Below are 16,052 nucleotides of genomic sequence, written 5' to 3'. Positions count from 1 at the left end.
TTTCATAGTTTTTCAACACCTTTAGTTTTTCTGCTATGGATAGCAAGGCCTGTTTCTTTTTTTTCATTCACATTGGTAGGCATCATGATAGAAATAGTAAATAGTTGCTTTAAAAACACATGGAGCGTTGTTGTTGGGACACAGCCAATGGGAGCCAAGTAGAGTGTAGTGAGATTGTAAAGCGAGAAGTAATGCATCCACAACAATATCAAAATAAAATAACAGATATGGGAAATGTATTGACGTTTGGGGGCATTTCGTAACATGGATTGTCTTTCCGTATCTTGCGACTCTCATTAACATATCAAAATCTTTCGTAACCTGAAAACTTTATACCTAGAGGCATTAAGTAGGGGTAAAACTGTCTGTGTGTTTGGTTTTTCTTGTTTAATTTATTCACAATAATACATCCGGTTTCCTCCCACATCCCCGAAACATGCATGGTAGACTAATTGAACACTAATATTTCCCCTAGGTATGAGTGTGACCATGAAAGGCTGTCTGTCTCCTTGTGCTCTGTGATTGGCTGGCCACCAATTCATGGTGTCCTTCGTTTGGTGCCCATAGTTGGCTGGGGGAGGCTCCCACACCCCACATGACCCCTGTGAGGATAAGCGGTATGGAAAATAACAGATGAAAGAACAATAATACAAATATACAAACATAGGGCACTACGATGGTGGTTCTTCCCCTGACTTCGGGGCGGGCAATGTGTGTTCAATTCCTACTTGGAGATGGCATGATTCTAAGTTCGAATGATTGTCTGTCTTTATGTTCGCCCCATGGCTGACTGGTGACCAGTTTAGGGTGCAGTCCGCCTTTCATATTGTTAGGTTTGGGTTGGTATTACATTTCATTGTTTTCTTCGTGTGTTCTTATGGTCGCTTTCCTATTCTTGTTTGTCCCTGTTGACTTGCCGTTCCGTTTGCGCAGCTACGCATCATTGATAATTAGTTCCTGTTTTGTCTATTTAAACCCCACAAATTCTTTTGCCAGTTCGGATAGTCTGCTTTGTTTGTACCATGCCATGCTCCCTGTTCCATGGTCCTCTTTTCCCTCCATGTCTTCCCGTAAGGTTTGATTCTGTGATTTGATTTCTAAGTCGTTGCTATTTTCTAAAGATCCTACCTAAGTTATTAAAGTTTTCGTTTGAGCTCCACTTCCCTCGTCCTGGCCTGCTTCCCTGCGATCCATGTTTCCTCGCCATGACGACGTCGAAAGCCGTGACACATATGAAGTCAGTTGGAATTTTCTTGCACCCCACAACCCTGACAAGGATAAGCTGTGTTGAAAATTAATGAAATAATACAACTATGAACAGTATATAATTTCAGGAGAGCTAACATAAGAAATAATCACTATACAAATAAAGATAAAGACAAATACTTACAATTTAAAATAATTTTCCGTGGACTTACGTTTTGTCATTGAAAATCAATAAAAAAAATAGCTGTTTTCTTTTTTTGTCTTTGGCGTTTCTATTTTGCTTTTTATTGTCTATGTCTGTCAAAATGGCCTTTTGCCATTGCTCTGACCATAAGGGATACTCTATCCATCAAATGGCATTGGGAAGGGCTTTCTAACCAGTAATAGTAGGCAATCACTGATTGGAATTTCTTGCGATTGGTGACAGCATAATTGGTTTCCCCAAAGTACAACTGTGAAATAGATTTTGCCATTGATGATGCCCCACAGACGGGACCAACATGGAGATAAAAACAACCGTCACCAAATTCCAAGGACTGAAGGGGTGTGAATAGGATCAGAACCTGAGCAACGTTGAATCGTTGGACTTCTGCAGTCGTCCTGGATTGGCAATAATGAACACCATGTTCAAGCATAAGGGTGTCAACTGTGCACTGGGCAATAGGACACCGTAGGACGCAGTGGTATGTAGTGCACCACCAACACAGTGTATAGTGGGTATGGGGCACTGCTGACCTCGACTCAAGACATAGGGAGTCTAAATGCACATATTTTTTGCATGCACGAGTACGTTTTGCTTTGTTTAACAGGCAAAAAAACAATGTATGTTCTTTATGACTAAATCCCCCCTACTTTTATGTTGTACCTCAGTAAGTGTCTACAAAGCATACAGGTCAATGTTTTGACCTTAACAAAAATAGGTAAGAAATGCCATTAATGTTTGAATCAGCCCCCTTGTGGCAGAGGCAAAAATGTCAGGATTTTATTTCATATTATTATACATTTGCTTGCAACAAAGAATATGCTTTGCTTAACCATTAAATTTGCTTTGCTCATCATTATTAGTTTCATACTTGCTTACAACAAAGTTAATGATTTGCTCCTGGTAACCTTAGTCTAAATAAAGAGGAGCCAGAGTGGACTAGACGCCTAAAGTTTGCCTTTTGCTATTAAACTTTACTCCTGGAAGTCTAAACAAAGAGGATCCAGAACGCCTTACAGTGCTGTGGATCTGATCTGGGAACTGCACCGGCGTCCACCAAAGACTCCACAAGACTTCCAGACCTTCATCTGTTTTGACTTTTGACTATTGACGTCCACAACAGCGTTCACTTTGTTGTGGTTCCTAAAAGTCTTACCACTACTTTTTTAGTTGTCAAACTGTCAGCTTGGGGGCCAATGTCTGGTGTACATGATTTTTCATAGGCCTCAGAGCCTTCATTTTTGTGGTCTGAGAGCTGAAGAGCATTTCTGTTGGTCATCCCCTGCATTCTCCATTTAAACTATGAAAAGTGATTATCTTGTTCCAGTGTATTTTTACGATCTTGGATATCATTGTTGTCATTAAAAGAGCATTCCATTCTGGTAGACTGATTTTCCTGAAGACTCTTAATGAACGTTTTTTTACATAAGAGGTTATGGTGGTTGCTGTTTCTATTTTTTCCATTATGTCATCTGTGTGGTCTTCCATTAACCTTCCCATGGTTTCGTCCAACATAGACTTGCTACCTTTCTTTACTTGCGCATTATCAACATGCATAACTTTGTCTTGAGGCGTTATCCTATCTCCTACAAAACTCTTTTTTCCTTCAGCACTGTGAATTTTGTCATCATTTCTGTCCTGTAAACATATGTACTCTTCAAAATTACTCTTTTTCAATTTGATAATCTTGCTTTAGCCCATCTTTTTCTATCTTTACTGGCAAGTTTGACTTTCGAGATTTTTTGGAGGGTATGGGGTTAGCATTGCATATGTCAGGAACAGCATTAAGTTTTACAGATGTTGAAGATGTTATACGAGGGAAAGAGGGTAGTGTCCATGAGGTACTAACAAGCTCTGCTGGTGTAACAGGTCTGCGGTAAAAAGGCAGGACTGGCTGTACTGTCTTTAAATTAGGAAAGAGAAGTCCACTCTGGCTCATACCTAGGAAAGAGCAGGTAACTGACTTCTGGCTTTCTGCAGAGCAAATTGGAATAGATGTAACAAAGCCAGACATTTTGTCTACGGGACACTCATAGTTATACATGCGATCCCGTATGTCTTTGTCTCGATTGTTGCGATTCATGGGCATGTGGAGTCGAGGGTTCAGATTTGCACTGTGACGGTTGCGACTCCGCAATGAGCTAAATACCATGTTGCATCCTTCAATTGTACACTTATGCTTTATCTTTAAGTGAACTGCATTATAGTGGATTTTTAGTGTGCCTTTGTCATAGAATGTCTTCCCACAGGCATTGCAAAATACACGACCTTTCCTTAGAAATCGGCCACTCCCACTTCCAAGCAAAATCCTTACTCCACTCCTATTTTGCATGTTATCAACAGTTAAAAATTGAGTCAAGTCAGAGGTCATAGGGACATCAAAATAGTTATCAGTTGTTGAAAAATCTTCTGTTCTGCTGTTTGCTGAGCAGGGGGGATTCTGAGTTGCAAGGTTATTTGGCTCTTGATCATCTTGCCTTTGAATCGGATTATCTTCTGACCTGAGGCAAGACGCTTTGTGAATTTGGTGATGCTGTTGAAATAAACGGTCAGGGGAGCCAAGAAATGGGGCTCGAATAGAACTCAGCATTTGGAAAGGCATTATGAAGGCCGTGCTATTGATGAAGTTCTCAAAGTGGGCATCACCATTCCGCTTCTCTGTTTTGATTGTAGACACAGCAGTATGTTGTTGGGGGTTGTCCTCAATGAAATTACGAAAATCTGAGATGGTGCGTTTGCTAGAAACTAATACTGCTTGCCCCTCTTTGTCTTGTAGAGTCATGAGCTCAACTATGGATTTTGTCTCGCCAAAGCGTAGGAACTGCTGCAGAATTGCAATCTCTTCCTCAGATGTCGTGATGGCCCAACGATCCATTACCTTCCCCGCTACATCCTAGCAACAAACAGAGGATATGTGACAGCAAACTGTTAAAAAATGTAATTCGTCATGATATAAAACAAGTAATTTCAGAAAAATGTCGATCTTTTCAACATTAGTGCTGTCTCGGGTGTCACTTATTCACATTTATTCTTGAAGACACATTCTACCCTGGGCAACCCGGTGGAGCGAGTGGTTAGCGCGTCGGCTTCACACCTCTGGGGTCCTGGGTTTAAATCCAGGTCACGTCCATCTGTGTGGAGTTTGCATGTTCTCCCCTGGCCTGCGTGGGTTTCCTCCGGGTACTCCGGTTTCCTCCCACATTCCAAAAAAAACATGCCTGGTAGTCTGATTGGACATTCTGAATTGCCCCTAGGTATGGGTGTATGTGCATGGTGTAAGATAAAATGACAGTCACTTGGCAATTGCTTGTTCATATTGTATCAGTTTTTGTAAGTATAGAAAACATCATTGTCATAAGAAACTTGCCCAGAGTTTGGTCGTTGTCATGGAGACTTGAAACTGATTAACCGAACTTTGCCCAAAGTTTGGTCGTTGCCATGGAGACTTGTCACTGATTAATCAGACTTTGCCCAAAGTTTGGTCGTTGTCATGGAGACCTGCCACTGATTAATCAGACTTTGCCCAGAGTTTGGTCGTTGTCATAGAAACCATACTATGCCCTGTTTTCCTATATAAAGACTGACCCACTGTTCATTCAGAGAGACAACAGACAAGGACAACAGACTGTGAGCGTGTTCGCAGCTGTTTGAGCTCTCCCCCTCCATCCTGCAGTCCGGTAATAAACCTATTTCCTTTAAATTGATCTCACTCTTTCTTAACCTGTTCCTGAAGTTGTATTTTCAGATCTATCATACTTTGGTGCCAGAAACCCGGGACCCAACAGCCAACAATTGCCGGAGCGACGACGGAGCACGACGACAGCATCCTCCATTGAAAGGGTCAAACCGACGGACGTTCCCTCGCCGCTCCGGTGATCTGGTGACAGGTCCCCCGAACTAGGGCAGGTTCGGAACGAGAAAGATTGTGAGTTCACCCTTTGATTTCTGTCTCCGTGAAGTGTGATAATTTGAATGAGTATTATCACTGCGGTAGTATTAACAGTTTGTGGTCTGGGACCAACTTACGTAGAACATAATAGTTTGTGGTCTGGGACCAACGTACGTAGAACAAAAAAGTTTGTGGTCTGGGACCAACGTATGTAGAACATTATAGTTTTGTGGTCTGGGACCAACGTAGGTATAACAACAATAGAGTCCGGGACTCCGCTAAGAATAAGTCAGGGAATTATAGTCTTGGTGTGTTAATAGAGTCAGGGACTCTGCTAAGACAAAGTCAGGGACTTGTGGTCTTGGTGTGATCAGAAATATTGGGTGAATCACGAAGTATTGAGATCAATTTTGGTAAATTTAGAATAGAATTGTTGTTTAAACTATTAAGTAAGTGATTAATATGGGTCGGAAAGCGACAAGGGAGATGGGTTTGTTGCCAGACTGCAGAATGGAGATCGGAGGGTTACCGGATGTGGGGTATGTGCGGATGCATAGTGTGGGGGGTTGCCTGTGTCTGCCGCGAAGGGTGGAGAGGAATGTTTTCTGTCCCAGTTTGAAGGATGTGGAAGGTTTGATGAACGTAAAAAGGGAATTGTTGAAGAAAAGATTTTTGGTAAGTGAATAGAAAAGATTTTTGTAAGTGAATAGAAAATATTTTGGTAAGCACGAAGAAAAGAGTAGTGGATAGAAAAGAAAGTTTGGGAAAAGCAGCTGAAGGTGTGACAGAGAGATATTGTGACAGAGAGAGAGAGATAGAGGCAGAGATAGAGAGAGAGAGAGAGAGCGAGAGAGGAAGAGATAGAGAGAGAGAGAGAGAGAGAGAGAGAGAGAGAGAGAGAGAGAGAGAGAGAGAGAGAGAGAGAGAGAGAGAGAGAAGAGAGTGACAGAGAGAGATTGGGGAAAAAATCTTTAAGGAAATGCATTGAATTTGGGTTAGCAGAGGAAGACTGTGCTTCTCAACAGGAAACGGACCAACGGTGGTGCCAGGTGGTGCCTTAAAGTGGAAACGTCCATACCAAGTGTTCCTGACCAACCAGCAGACATAAAAATAGCCGAGAGGGGGATGTGGATCCACCTTTTGCACTGTAAGAAGGTTCTCTCAGTTGAAACGTTTGAGGAGACAGGTGAGATAAACTTTCTGACGCAATAAAACAAAACAGCAACCACTCCAATATTGATTGGAAAGATTATTGCTCAGCGAGCAATGCCATAAACCTTAGGGAACTCTTTTATACAGACGCTCCCCTACTTACGAACATTCAACTTACGAACAACGGTACATACGAACATGTCTGCAAATTGCGTTTAAGTCCAAAAATGTTCGCAAGTCCAATTTTGTATTTCGCGCCTTTTTCGGAGTAGTACTTCTTTCCGCCGCTAATACCGACGCCTGGCGCTGTGAGAGCTCAGCTCACCCAGCATCTACCTTCTTCTTCGGTGCAATGCGGAAGTGCGTGAATGTATCTCCAGTGTGCAAAGAACCTTTTTCATTTGTATCATTAAATATCTCATGCATCCAATATTGAATATGGTTGGTAAAAAGCTAAAGGCTTCTATTGAGGGAGTTGCAAGGAAGAGGCAAGCCATTTCATTTGAAACGAGTGGCAATAATAACGAAGCTTGATGCGCGTGAGAGTGGTGAGCGTTGCACATTCAGTACCATTTATAAACAGAAAGATCGAGCAGCAGGACCCAAATATTGAACGTTGCACAAAGTTTGCAAATCAATTGAATGATGCCATACAGTGCTACCGCATCATTTATGATGAAAAAAAGAAGAAAACTGTGCAATCGTCATTAGGTCGCTTCTTTTGGCCAGTTTCTAATACATAAATCTCTCTCTCTCTCTCTACAGTACTGTACATATTCTTTCCATTTTATTAAATGTTTTTTTTTCAGTACAAACCAATGCGTGTTACTTATACAAGCCTTAAACATACAAATGCACTTATATAAACCTTCAATATACTTATATCGGCCTTAAACATAAATTATAATACAAAATATAGCACTGAATCAACTTACAAACAAATTCAACTTATGAAAAATCGCTCGGAACCAATTGCGTTCGTAAGTAGGGGAGCGTCTGTATAGGTTATTGTCTCCATATGCAAAAAAGGTGAAAGCGTTTCAATTGAGACTAAATCTTCTTACAAAGGGTTAAAATAAACGACCAGAAAAAGAGAAACTACAATGGGAAACGGAAGGAGCCACTCAACGCGAGAGCGGCCTCTATGCAAACAAGCCATCCGTCCCACAATCATTGTTTGAAGTAATTGCCAAATTGAGCCATGGGCGGAGCCATGTCTCAACAGGGGGATGATCAGCATAGTACAACAAACAATGCATGTTCCCAGAGGTCTTCAAACCTACTTTAAAAATAATAATTGCAGAAACTGTCTCACTTGCAACTCTCAAGGCAATGAACGACCCAAGCGCGGAACAAGGCAAACAAGGACATATCCCTTCGAAGTTCTGAACATGGATTTCATCAAGCTGAACCAAAGTGGCATATACAGGTACTGTCTGGTGGTCATTGACCAAGTGGGTTGAGATATGCCCATCCAAGAAAGCGGACGCCAGGGCAGTCACAAAAGCCATATGCAAAAGGATCATTCCAAGCCATGGAATACCACGAGTCATTTGGAGTGATGGTGGTGCTCGCTTCGTGAGCCGCGTGATGCATATAGGACGGCATCTTGGAATCGACCTGAGGTATCATTGCGCCTGCCGCCCCCAAAGTGCTGGACTCGTTGAAAGAACCAATGGAACAGTAAGACTCAGACTGGTGGTGGAGGAGAGAGGAGAAGCGGATTCTCTCACTCAGTGGTTATGCAAAATGTTCCAAGAAAGAACTGTGATAAATGCAAATGATCTGCCGACATCTTCTCGGTCTCCCACACAGGAGGTCCTGTCCCCAGGCGACCTGGTACTCGTCAAGGTGATAAAAAGAAAGTGCTGGTCATCTCCACGTGGGGACGGACCTCACTGTGTGATTTTGACCGCTAACTTCACCAAGTTGGCCACCACCGTCAAAGCTGATGAACGAGTGTCGGAGCTTACAACCATGATCCTGGGCTCGGATGTCCACCTCAAACACAAACACTGGTCAGTCTCCTCCAAAATCTTGATGGCTCTGTTCCCCTGGGTGGGAGCGGCAAGGAACACCCTGCGTCTGGAGACCATTAACTGCAGGTTCCGGGCCTGTGTCGGCGCGCCAGTTCGGCTGCAGCAAGGCCGAGAGGCCCAGGTCGCCGCCATGGCCCAGGTGATTGTCCAGGGCCAACCTGCTCTTGATGGAGTGGCCGCCCATCGGGGAGGTGTGTGTGCCGTGGTGGGAGACTCGTGCTGCGCCTTCATCCCTGCCGGCGCGTCCTGCTCGGTCCATGATGCCCTGCCGCTATGAGGAATATGCAGAGCGCTGTGACCGGAGATCCGGTTCCACAACGAGGATGGCTTGACTGGTTCTTCTCAGGCTCATGGACACAGACTCTTTTGAAATCCCTAGTACCGTTTGTAACTGTTATTACTCTCGCGCTTGTTATCCTAACCTGTTGTTTACCCTGCTTCTCAGTTTTGATCAAACGTACCATTAAGGCCACAGTCAAACACACCGTGATTGTTGAAACCCAGCTAATGCCAACTCGTATACACATGCAACAATCCATATCCCAATCTGACCCTGATGTTGCGCTACTGTCTGACACTGATTAACATGTCTTTCCTATTCTGAGACGCCAGACCATGAGGCAATCGTCCCAAGCGGGAGGTCAAGGGAGCAATTTTCCCTCAACTGCGTGAAGGTTTTCACCCTCTTTTGGTCGGTCTAAACTCCAGTTCGAAGTAATTTGTGAAGAATTCCGTTCAAAAGTAGCGTCGCTAACAAAAGAGGTTCTGATGTTTTTATACTCACAAGAGGAGGGAATTGTAAGATAAAATGACAGTCACTTGGCAATTGCTTGTTCATATTGTATCAGTTTTTGTAAGTATAGAAAACATCATTGTCATAAGAAACTTGCCCAGAGTTTGGTCGTTGCCATGGAGACTTGTCACTGATTAATCAGACTTTGCCCAAAGTTTGGTCGTTGTCATGGAGACCTGCCACTGATTAATCAGACTTGCCCAGAGTTTGGTCGTTGTCATAGAAACCATACTATGCCTTGTTTTCCTATATAAAGACTGACCCACTGTTCATTCAGAGAGAGTTGCAAGGACAACAGACTGTGAGCGTGTTCGCAGCTGTTTGAGCTCTCCCCCTCCATCCTGCAGTCCGGTAATAAACCTATTTCCTTTAAATTGATCTCACTCTTTCTTAACCTGTTCCTGAAGTTGTATTTTCAGATCTATCACATGGTTGTCCGTCTCCTTGAGCCCTGGGATCGGCTGCCCACCGATTCAGGGTGTCCCGTGCCCTTGCCCGGAATCAGCTGGGATAGGCTCCAGCACCCCCCGCAACCCTAATTAGGATAAAGCGGTTCAGAAAATGAGATGAGACATTCTACCCTCGTCAGGACGCTCTCCAGGGTGCCCTTGATGAGTCACTGAAGGGTGTGAGTAAGGCTATCGGAATAGACTGTTGATTTGCTGACGGCAGTGGCCTGACTCCCCACTTGGTGGCCCTCTACACAAAGTGCAGTTACCTCCTGGGTGCGGGGCTGCCGGAGACAATGCAGCTGGGCTGTGCTAGGCTCTAGGCATAGGAGTGATCCCACCATCTCCGCTGAGGTTTGTGTTTTTATTGCGGCAAAAAGGGTGACCTCAAGTGGGCAGGCCTTGTTTGTCCAATATTAGAGGAGGGCCAGACTAGCAAGGTTACTGCATCGGTTGATTGTAGAGTGCGAAAGGATAGTCAACAACTTTATTTTGTATCAATTGTGCCCAATTAGGACTCACCTGCTGGGTGCCTCTTTAAGGACCACTTTATGAACAGCTTTGGTGGAGAGTGGAAAACCGGTCTGAGCCAGTACACCATCTATTCGGGAACCATCACGAAGCAACTTCACTTTTTATATGTTTTATTGCCCACGAACACCCTTAGTTCTGGGCCTTCCTTGATTCAGAAGTCACAATACAGGTATTGACTTGTCTCCCCCCAAGATGACAGCCTGGAATCCTGCATCCCACGGACATGCCCAGACATCTACCCGGAAGTCGAGATAAACCCCTTTTCCGTAATTCCTTGACATACGAGTGCCCCAACATACGAGCCATTTGAGATACAAGTAAAATTCTGAGCAAATATTTGCCTTGGGATATGAGACAAATTTTGAGATACGAGCATACGAGACAGCCAGGTGGCCGAAACGCGAGACGGCGGTGTGGACTTGGAGGCCGCGGATGGCCATCCTTTTGGCGGGGGCCACGATGGTGGCGTGGACTTGGAGGCCGTGGACGGCCATCCTTTTGGCGGGGGCCATGACAGCGGCGTGGACTTTAAGGCCGCGGTCGGCCATCCTTTTGGCGGGGGCCACACCGGCGGCGTGGACTTGGAGACTGCAGACGACCATCGTTTTGGCCGGAGGCCAAGACAACGGCGTGGACTTGGAGGCCGCGAAGGGCTATCCTTTTGACATGGACTTGGAGGCCGCGGACGGACATCCCTTTGGCGTCGACTTGGAGGCCGAGGGCGGAGACAATGATGATGACTCTGGGGGCGATTAGCCTTCTGGCTGCCTGGTCAATACTTCCAGCAGAATTGACTCAGTGCTATGTGAGTCGTTCCGCTACCTCACTCTAACCTCTGCACGGCCTGTCCAGGACAAAACACACTGCTACTGTTTAGCGGACCTAACTGGACGACCTCTCGACAGGCCGGCTTGCCGCTTCTTTGTAGGCCGGCCAGAACGACCTCCCGAAGGGCCTGTTTGCCTCTTCTTTGCGGGCTGGCCTGGACGACCCCCTGAAGGACCTGTTTGCCGCTTCCTTGCGGGCCAGCCGGGACGACCCCTTGAAGGACCTGTTTGCTGCTTCGGGTCGACCTCACTCCTGGCGATTCATTTTTTTGTGTTTGGACAGCACATTTGCCCTCTTCCGGGCCCCCTGCCTCCCTCCCATTTGTTCGATATTGAAGTTTTGGATTTTGGGGACGTCTCGAATTCGTCCCTTAAGGGGGGGTACCGTCACATTGTGTTTGGGATTTTGGTGGGTTTGAATGTGAGTGCATGTTTTCCCCTACTCTCGTAGCCAGCTGTTTTGAGTTTATTTGATTGTGTATATAAGGAGAGTGTTTGGTGACGTCTGGCGTGGGAGTATTTCTACCATTACCTTGTGTGTCCCGTCCAGTAACTCATGTTTTTTGCCTTTAGTTGGTGTCCGTTTTTAACCTGTTTATTTTGTCACTTCTGTATTCACATTTTTTTGTCATTAAACTCCCAAGTTTTGCACCAGCAATTTTCGCCGCCTTTTTTCCTTGCACCCTGGGTTCAATTTCGCCGCACAGCCGGCTTAAAACATGACAACCGCTACATCTAGGGAACAACTTGAATGCGTCCAGGCCGTGTTGCAGAAAATGGTTTGACGCCCCGTCTTTTTTACGACATGTCTCGGCAGATCTTAAATTCTGGGTACATGTCTGAGCATGTCCGTGGGAAGGGGGGCAACACCCTTCTAGCCATAACATGCCTGACCAAACCTCGACTTCTGGGGACATGTCCGTAGTACGAGTCCCCCCACCCCATCATCACCCTCTCAGTCTAACCTTATGCCTAGGCTCCAGTCCACCAAACACCTGTCGGAAGTCTAAAGTGAAGTAAACTGCCACATCTAAGGAACCAGAATGTCTGTCAAATAAAATGTCAACATCCACCCATCATATCCAAGGAACTGTAACACCTGTCCCATCAAATTTCAACATCCATCTATCATATCTAAGGAACCGGAACACCTGGCCCATGTCAAAATCCATTGAACGCTTCAAAGGTAAGGGAAACATGACTACGTAATGTCAACATTCATCAAATGCTGCAAAGGATCATAGACATCAGTCAGTCAAAGATAAACCTCCAGCCATCACTTCAAAGGAATGAAAACACATGTAGAGCTCAAAGATCAAACCTGGGGACCACAACAAGGTCAAATGTCATCCTCAATCAACTCACACTCTTGAGTGACAAGAGGTGACTAATATATTCACTCTCATATTGTCCCAGAAAGGAGAGCATGGTGGAGTCTTTATATAGTGTAGTACATCTGTGGCCTCAGCCCACCTTAAGTTGTCAAACTGAGGGAAATTATTGCTGTTGATTTGGTACTCTACTGGATCCGATCATATCTGCATGGCATGAAGTCCCCGCGCAGATATTACCAATGCCAAGAAGGTTGTTCCAGTGGTAAAAATATATTGGGAACCACCCACGGCCAAAAAGAACGCTCCTTCTGATGGGGGAAACTGCCAGGCGTTCCCAGCAAGCCCTCAGAAAACATCTGGGTCTGCCAGGCAGGATCTTCCCCCACCATCGGTGTCAACATAGCACCCGGTGGTGATCGATCGGGTGGCCTGTAAAAAATCAAAATCAAAATCAAAAGCCTTTACTGTCATCATACACAGCTGCGTATAACAGAATTGGTGGTGCTACTCCACAAAGTGCCTTTTACCAGTATAAAAACAAAAATAAGTAATATAAAAATATAAAAAGTCACATCCTGGCAAGGTAAATTCTAAAATATTGCAAAATCTAAGATATTGCACATTGTTATTGCACACCCCGAAGTTATTGCACAGAAGGGTTTGTGTGTCGTGCTAACGCAAGTTCAGAGTCCTGATGGCTGTGAGGAAAATAACTGTCACTAAACCTATTTGTCCATGCGTTGTGAGACGTGTAGCATCTGCCACAGGTCAGCAGCTGGAACAGGTTGTGATAAGGGTGGTATGGGTCCCTAACAATGTTCCTTCCTGAGGTAGCAAGGGCTGGCAATCCAGTGAGGGCAGAGAGCAGCCGATGATCTTCTGGGCGGTGTAGATCACTCTCTACATGGCTCCTCTGTCTGCTGCCGTGCTTCCAGCGTACTGTAATGCAGTATGCCAGGATGCTCTCCACAGTGGCTCTATAGAAGGTTACCAGAAGCATAGTGTCCAAGTTGTTCCTCCTGAGTACCCTCAGGAAATGGAGTCGTTTCTGGGCCTTCTTCACCACTGCCGTGGTGTTGGTAGACCAGGAGCGCTTAGCCCGTGACATGGACCCCAGGAATTTGAAGGACTGGACCCTCTCTACGCATACTCCATTTATGAGGAGTGGGGCCAGATCTGTGCTGCATTTGAAAAACTCCAGGATTATTTATTTAGTTTTCGTGATGTTTAGTGTCAGATTGTTCACCAAACACCACAAACACAGTTTGTTGACCTCATCTATGTAGGCAGACTCATCCCCCCTGAGATGAGTCCGACCAGAGTGGTGTCATCGGCAAATTTGATGATGGAGTTAGAGTGGTGGGTACAGTCAAATGTGTACAGAGAGTACAGAAGAGGACTCAGTACACAGCCTTTGGCCCGACAACGCACTCTCTCAGCTGCAGGACTGTTTTTCCCGCACCAACTGGGAACTTTTTGTACACGACAACCTCCAGGACTACACGGACTCTGTACTTTCTTACATAAAAAACTGCATTGACAACGTCACTACAGATAAACGAATACGGGTTTTTCCTAACCAAAAACCCTGGATGACCAATGAGACACAGGCACTCATCAAATGCCGTAACTCCGCCTTTAGATCAGGGGACAAGATAAAATATAGCGTTGCCAGAGCTGAGCTGAAAAGAGGCATTAAAAAGGCCAAGGCAGCATATACCAAAAAAATTGAGGAGCACTTCACAGAAAATAACCCAAAGAAGATGTGGCAAGGAATACGACATCTTACCAACTACAATAACAATAATATGTCTGTTAATGCAGATGCCTCACTAGCGGAGAAATTGAACCGTTTCTTTGCCCGCTTTGAGACTGACAAATCAGACCCAGTCTCAACACCCCCACCACCACCCGGCAGCAATACACTGACGTTCCGGGAACAGGAAGTGAGACTGGTAATGCGGTCCGTGAACACCAGGAAGGCTGCTGGCCCAGACGGAGTACCTGGGAAGGTGCTCAAAGCCTGTGCTGACCAGCTGGCTGGAGTCTTCACAAATATTTTCAATTGTTCCCTGCAACTATCCATCATTCCATCTTGTCTGAAATCTGCCACCATCATCCCTGTCCCCAAAAAGCCAACCATTGGCAGCATGAATGATTATAGGCCTGTTGCCCTCGCGCCTGTGATCATGAAGTGCTTTGAAAAGTTGGTAGCCCGCCATATCAGGAATACAATCTCTCCCTCAATTGACCCTCACCAGTTTGCTTATAGAGCAAACAGGTCCACTGATGATGCTATTGCCATTGCTCTTCATACAGCACTGAGCCACCTGGAACACCCTGGGAACTACGTGAGGATGCTCTTCATTGACTATAGCTCAGCCTTCAATACCATAAAACCGGACATTCTGACTGACAAACTCTCCCACCTTGGACTATCCTCTTCAATCTGCTGCTGGATAAAGGACTTCTTGACCAACCGACCACAGACTGTTAGACTTGGTCCCCACCTCTCTTCCTCCATCACACTAAGCACTGGCTCCCCTCAAGGCTGTGTACTGAGTCCTCTTCTGTACTCCCTGTACACTTACGACTGTACACCCACCCACCAGTCTAACGCCATCATCAAATTCGCTGACGACACCACTGTGGTCGGACTCATCTCAGGAGGGGATGAGTCGGCTTACAGAGATGAGGTCAACAATCTGTCTTCGTGGTGCTCGGTGAACAATCTCACACTGAACACCACGAAAACTAAAGAAATAATCCTGGACTTTCGCAAACACGGCACAGATCTGGCCCCACTCCTCATAAATGGAGTATGTGTAGACAGGGTCCAGTCCTTTAAATTCCTGGGGGTCCACGTCACGGGCTAAGCGCTCCTGGTCTACCAACACCACGGCAGTGGTGAAGAAGGCTCAGACACGACTCCATTTCCTCAGGGTACTTAGGAAGAACAACTTGGGCACCAATCTTCTGAGAACCTTCTATAGAACCACTGTAGAGAGCATCCTGGCGTTCGGCATCACAGTGTGGTACGCTGGAAGCACGGCGGCAGACAAAAAGGCCATGCAGAAAGTGATTAACACTGCCCAGCGGATTTTCGGCTGCTCTCTGCCCTCACTTGAAGACATTGCCAGCCCTCGTTACCTCAGCAGAGCCAAGAACATCATAGGGGACCCTTACCACCCTGGTCACAATCTGTTCCAGCTGCTGCCCTCTGGCAGACGCTACAGGTCCCACAAAGCACGGACAAATAGGCTTAAGGACAGTTTTTTCCCCACATCCATCAGAAATCTAAACTCGCGCTAACATAACACACATTCCCCTCTGCGGTATATGAACAGATGTTTGGTTGGTGATCTGCCTCCTACTAGCTGACTGAGGAAAGGTAAGTGGAAGACAGTGAGAGGTAAGCGAGAGGTAAGCGACCTGTATCCTCAACAGCGGAATGACAATTACAAGTCCGTAACTTACACTTATTTAGGTCTTTTGCCGATTAAACGTAGCTTATGGAGAAGCACCATCAATTTCGTCACACGCAGTTTCTGCGTGTGATGACAAGTAGGCTTTGTGTTGTGATAATGACGACAGGGCCTATGTCCGATTATTATTATTATTATTATT

At 45.4% G+C, this 16,052-nt stretch overlaps 1 protein-coding gene across 1 annotated transcript in view; it reads right to left on the bottom strand.

The window, feature by feature from the left end:
- Positions 1–2,945: 2,945 nt before the first annotated feature.
- bnc1 (basonuclin zinc finger protein 1) overlaps positions 2,946–16,052 on the bottom strand; it is a 29,819-nt gene continuing 16,712 nt past the window's right edge. Inside the window, exon 4 of the mRNA XM_077593159.1 lies at positions 2,946–4,301. Within this exon, the coding sequence (XP_077449285.1) occupies positions 3,072–4,301 (1,230 nt within the window). The 3' untranslated portion in view covers positions 2,946–3,071. The remainder of the gene's footprint in view (positions 4,302–16,052) is intronic.

Source organism: Stigmatopora argus, chromosome 2, assembly GCF_051989625.1.
Source record: "Stigmatopora argus isolate UIUO_Sarg chromosome 2, RoL_Sarg_1.0, whole genome shotgun sequence".
Classification (NCBI taxonomy): domain Eukaryota; kingdom Metazoa; phylum Chordata; class Actinopteri; order Syngnathiformes; family Syngnathidae; genus Stigmatopora; species Stigmatopora argus.
This window is presented reverse-complemented; position numbering and strand designations above follow the sequence as displayed.